This window comes from Synchiropus splendidus, chromosome 2, assembly GCF_027744825.2.
Source record: "Synchiropus splendidus isolate RoL2022-P1 chromosome 2, RoL_Sspl_1.0, whole genome shotgun sequence".
NCBI lineage: Eukaryota > Metazoa > Chordata > Actinopteri > Syngnathiformes > Callionymidae > Synchiropus > Synchiropus splendidus.
This window is the reverse complement of record NC_071335.1, coordinates 28,150,898-28,156,897: the sequence shown is the minus strand read 5'-3', so window position 1 is coordinate 28,156,897 and position 6,000 is coordinate 28,150,898. Positions and strand designations below refer to the sequence as shown.

General features: G+C 45.3%; 1 protein-coding gene across 1 annotated transcript; it reads right to left on the bottom strand.

Annotated features, from left to right (window-relative positions):
- Positions 1-621: 621 nt before the first annotated feature.
- LOC128754696 (alpha-internexin-like) lies at positions 622-5,502 on the bottom strand. The gene is made up of 3 exons (XM_053857500.1): positions 4,418-5,502; positions 3,180-3,304; positions 622-3,097 (listed from the first exon to the last, which is right to left on the bottom strand). The coding sequence occupies exons 1-3, from the start codon at positions 5,459-5,461 to the stop codon at positions 2,833-2,835; spliced, it is 1,434 nt and encodes a 477-aa protein (XP_053713475.1). The 5' UTR covers positions 5,462-5,502; the 3' UTR covers positions 622-2,832.
- Positions 5,503-6,000: the final 498 nt, after the last annotated feature.

The window sequence follows — 6,000 nt, the reverse complement described above, 5'->3', positions numbered from 1 at the left end:
CTATCTATCTATCTATCGTCTGGTGAGTTTTACAAAGACAGTGTTTACAGCATGTCACTTGACTGTCAGCACATTGGAAGAGTTGACAGTGGCTTTATACATAAGCTCTGCTTGATCATCACATATTATTCCATCTACTACTCTACTACTACAACAAATGGGATTGTTTGTTTGACATGGCAGATATCGCTGTCTCACCTCGGCCTCTCATTGCGGAGGTCAGTCATCAGCATACAATGAGTTCTAAGAGCGCCCCTTGCAGGGATATACAGTGATATACTGTATATAGCTAATGCAGTGTGACTCATAGAGAAACATATACATGATGAAAGCTATTTTTTTCAAAGTTTCAAAATACCCGTCTGTTTTGTCGAATTGAGGTTTTGTTTTCGCCAGAGCTATCAGGTTTTATAAATTCAAAATTGTGTGCCGCCAAGATTATTTTTAGGATTTTATGTATTTTAAAAAATAGCAGCTGACTTAACATTAGTACTTTTTTTACAGACAGCTTCAGTGAGTTTGTGTCCAGCTTGAGCCATTGACCTCGCCGTCTTCATTCCAATACCGTACTTTACTCTCACAGATCAGTGCCAACGTGAAGCACAGGCAGCGACAGCATGATGTCTTTGTTAAAGTCTTTATTGATATGGTGTCAAACAGCAATACATATGCAGTCATAACATAGTGGCATAGCATCTACAATCAATCGCAAAACATCTTTTTCAAAATGGCTGCTCTACGAAACTCTCCTAAAGAGATGCTAAAACACTTCACTGAATAGAATCACACACGTCACACACATGGCCAAGTTAATGCAGCTGGTGTTTTAAGGCAGTTTGCATCCTACAGGTTTTGTTCTACGGCTAGAGTTGAATGCTTTGGTGCTAAAGTCTGGCAGTGTTGCAGTCGTGAATTGATGGATGAAAACTCCTTTGGCATACAGTGGAGGACATGAGAGCGTCCCGTATTGTGATTGAGATATTTGTCACCACCGTTGCCCATCCTAAAGTCTAGTTGTGACAGTTGTGCGTAAGACCACTCACACACACACACACGCACACACACACACACTGAAGCAGCACGCATCAAGCCTCATGTAATTCCACAACAGCCTAGTATGCAAAAGTCAGACACAACCTCCTTTTTTGTGGTACCGTTGAGCAGTGGATGGATGATCAAGATGAGCAGCAGGAGAGTCAAACAGTTGGTCAGCAGTGCACACTGGTGCAGTGAGGATCTGTATAAACATGTGATTTCTGGAGGTGAGTTCAAACGATAACAGTATTTCCATCCAGTCATGGCCACAGTTAGCAAGAGAGGTTGCTCTGGTTTGGCAGGCAAGTGACCGCAGGTTGGTGAACAAAATTCTCTGGGTTGAGTGCTGTTGTGCTTGAAAACACTCCACATGAAAGCTGCATCACAGTCATAGTTTCCCAGATGAGCAATGGTGTTTTAGAAATTCATGTGAGTGTGACATTTAAATTCAACATTTCAAAGAACATAGCCAAAAATTGGCCTCGACTCAACGTGTGTAATGCTTGTTTAGCTTTTCCTCAATTTATTCCTTATCTTGCACTGTAAAAATGTCACACCTGTTGTGCAAAATCCAATAAATCCAAAAGTGCTGCTTAATAAAGGTTATTATGGAGTCCAGTAAGACTTGTTGAACAGTGATGTATCCTGCCCGCAGTTGTGTGCTCCGTGTGTGCTTTATCTCTGAAACCTTCATGATCCGAGCTTTGACAGTCGAAGTGAATTCTTGTCTTCAAGTGCATACGGTAACACACGCTGGAATGCATGGATTGAAACTCACAGCTTGTTATATAGAAGCAGCTAGACCAAAGTGAGACCAGGTAAACCCCTGACAGGGCTCAGGAACAGGTGCTACGTAAGTGCTCAGATGTGTGACGGTGAAGAAAGAGGACACTGGTGAAGTGAATGTTTCCATAGGCGCCATTTGTATGGCAGCAAATCAACCTCCAGTTTTTACATTGAAACCTCACCCTCAGTCCTCGGCTTCATATTCTAACCTGCGTTCAAAGACTGCTTTTAAACCCCAACGTTCTAAAACTTTTTTTTTTGGCTGTGTTGGTTTTTTGGCAGTTGCCCTGCATCAAGTACTGAAATTAGCCTTTAAAATGTTAACGTCATACTTAATGTACGTTCATGAAGGCAGAACAGATTATGGTTCACAAACGTTATTGTCAGGTTTACTGACTTCCCGAACGCAGTGTTAGAACATGAGCTGAGAACCTTTGGGCAAAACATACATTGGCACCTATGTTTGTTCTTTAATGCTTTTCCTTTAATGTTTATCTGAGGAGGGGGACTAAATAAACGTGTCAACAAACCTCAGGAGCGAAGGTCACCAACAACACAGCATCTTACTACTTTGACCCATAATTTCATTTCTTACTCCCATTTTGGTTTTTGACTGACAGCGGTCTCCTCGTTGTCGCACTATTCTTCTTCAACATAAGATGTTCTTCTGTTCATTTTTTTAATGTTGGTGACCCCAGCGCCACGTCCTTTACTTTAGTCACTTGTGGGCGTCAAAAGGAACCATCTCAGACCGGTACACATCCTAGTCTGGAGAGTATAGGTATCAAGAGGTGGAAGGATTTACCAAAGTAGTATCTAACCAAGGAACCAAGCAGGTAAGGTCAAACCTATTACTCTTGTTCTACGACACTCACGACCACTTGAACTTTCAAACGCTACAATGATTTTTAAATCCACAATGTGAGTATAGTAATGGCTGAGATTTGTTTTTTTAAACGTAAGAGACTAGAGAGATTCTGGCTGGTCAGGAGCAGGGTTTTAAATAGGATTCTAGTTTTTCTGATTCTCATTGCCTTCCGGCTGCTTCTCCACCTTCTTGGTGGTGACGATGGTCTCCTCGTACACTTCACGTTGCGAGACCTTGGCCGTGACCTTGCTCGCCTGCTGGTCTTCATCCTTGCCTTCCTTTTTGGAGCTCTTGCCAGAGCTGGTGTAGACACGGGTCTGGTAGTTGTAGCTCGGGCCACTGCTGATGGCTGGGCTGGTGTAGGTCATCCCTGTTCCGATGCGGGTCTCCTCGCCTTCCAGCAGCTTCCTATATGGAGATAAGAGCTTTAAAACTGTCCAATAATAATGTAGACGGCACCCTGATGTGCACGGATGGAAGGAAGTCTCACCTGTATGCTGCAATCTCAATATCCAGTGCCATCTTCACATTCAGCAGGTCCTGGTACTCCCTCAGGTGACGGGCCATCTCACTCTTGGTGGCCCTCAGATCGTTCTCCAAATCCCCCATGCTCTCCTGAAGAAACAGACATGAGAACATTTTTATTTTTATTTTTATTTTTATTTTTATTTTTCAGCGTATTAGTTTGTTGGTCTGTGTCTGCCACACACTCAGGTTTCCTCCCACAGTCCGAAGTCTGGCTGGGTGGCTGTTTGGCTCACTCATAAAATGCTTAGTTTGCAACTCATGGCCAACCAGGAATGCAAAATGTGGGGAGACTCAAAAGCTCAGGGCTAGTACATGGTAATATCAAAGGACCATTTATGGTCAATGATCAGCCATATTTTGAAACCAGTTTATGATCACAATTTGATTATCTTACTCTCTACTGACATAAATTGGAGAACCCCAATATTGTTACTTCGTTTTCTTTATTCATTGATTGCTTTAGCTTGCTGGGACAGAAAGAAGCAGTGCTGGGATTGTCAGGGCAGCCCATGACAGGAGACTCTCCATGACATTCTCAGAAGCGATTTATCCAGATGTGGATGGCTGCACACACACACACACACACACAACACAACACATTCACGCTGCTTGTGTGTGCGCCTTTGTCTTCCGTGGCCAACATGGACAAAGGTGAGCCTATAATAAAAAGGAGGCACACAATAGAGCACCATTGTGACGAAACATCTTAGCATTACTGCACCAGAGATTATTTTATTAAATATAATTTCAGTTTTTGCTTCAAATATTTTCAGAAATTCATTTTTAAATAATTAATTTCAAAATGCTCAATATGTTGTGCATCATATTTATGATGTAAAGCTCACCCACAAGTTCCTTTTTGTATTATAAAAATAGCTGGCTGCTTTGAGGAACACCGTGGCCTCGTAAACAAAGTGATCAGAGGGAAATGATCGTCTTTTCTCATTTGTATTTTAGTTGTAAAACTAAGCAACGTACTGAAAACAAACCGCGTTTATGTTTTTCGATATATTTTCCGGGTAAATCTCCAACGGCTTTAGTCAGTCGTGTCTCTATGGCGAGGACTGTGGGCGTTGTCAGCTGCGACGCCTGGTTGAAGTCTCCCGAGAGACTTTCAGTACCATGGACAGAACCATCTGCGCCCTCGTCGATTTGGCTGGCTTCTTATGAAGATAAAAAAGAGAATAGAACGGGATTTACCTGGTAGTTTCCGATCTCCACACTGTGCCTTTCCTCCATCTCCCTAAGCTGCTTCTCGAGAGACTCGTTGGTTCCCCTCAAACTCTCGATCTCGATGGTTCTGGACTGCAGTTGCCTCCTGAACTCGTTGACCTCCTCCCTGCTGGCTCGGATGGCTTCGTTGCCACGGGTTGCCTGCTCGGAGAGATCGGCGAACTTGGTCTTGTACCACTCCTCGGCAGACTGGAGGTTCTTTGACGCCATGGACTCGTATTGACCTCGAATCTCCTTGAGGGCGGAGGTCAGGTCCGGCTTGGAAACCTCCATCTCCACGGACACCTGAGCCGCCTGGATCATGTCTGACAGTTCGGCCACCTCCTCGTCGTGGACCTTCCTGAGGAAGTTGATCTCGTCGAGGAGAGATTCCACTTTCTTCTCCAGGTCCAGGCGAACCATGGTGGCGTCATCCACGTCCTTCTTGAAAGCCTTGAGGGCGGCCTCCGCCTCCTCCCTGGCTCGGAACTCCTCCTCATACTTTCCCCTGAGTTTCTGCAGGTCGTCTTCGATATTGTCCCTCTCGATCAACAGCTGGGACTTCTCTCCGTTCAGCTCATCCAGCTGGGATCGTAGTTCTCGGATCTCCTGCTGGTACAGGTCCGCCAGGCGGGAAGGTTCGGCCTGGCGCTGCCGCAGCGCCACCAACTCCGTCTCCAGCACTTTGTTGTGCTGCTCCAAGTTGCGCACTTTCTCAATGAACATGGCGAAGCGGTCGTTGAGACCCTGCATCTGCTCCTTCTCGTTGGTGCGGATGATCTTGAACTCATTGTTGACGACGCTGCTCTGGGCCAGGTCGATGGTGTCCAGGGGCATCGGAGCAAAAGAGCGGCCGGACTTTCTGCTGTAGCCCAGCGCCGCGGAGCCGGTGCGCGACGCCGAAGAGGACCTGTACGACATGCGTGACGAGGCGCCCATTGATGGGCGGGAGGGAGAGGAGGCATAGCGGGGAGATTCCCCGAAGATCCTCCTGTAGGAGGAGGAGGAGAAGACTTCAGATCCGTAGCTCATGTTGCCTGTTCCGGAGAAGGAGAAGAGGGATGGGCGCGTCCGCTTTATATAGCAGCACCAGCCCAACACCAATTACTGATCCAGATGCGTCACTGCTCCGGTGTGTGTGCGTGCGTGTTGTGTGTGTGTGTGTGTGTGTGTGTGTGTGTGTGTGTGTGTGTGTGTGTGTGTGTGTGTGTGTGTGAGAGAGAGAGAGAGAGAGAGAGAGAGAGAGAGTTGCACAGAAAATAGAGCGCCCCTTATCACTTTATCATTGCCAGCTGATAAAAAAGTACTTATGGATAAAGACCCAAACCCTTTTTAATGACGAGCGCATGTCAAATGCAAAATGCATTTTCATCAAACAGAACTTTTATCGTTCAGTTTTCCTCAGTGTTATAATGTTATTTCTTTTTATTTATTTATTTTCTTTCATTTTCATTCATTCAAAAATAAAACTTCTGCTGCTGAGAGAGAAATGTGACGGAGTTTACGCCTTGCAGTTTCCCATTAACTGATCTTTGCTGCTCTCTCGCGTCATAATTGGTGCACTGCAAGGA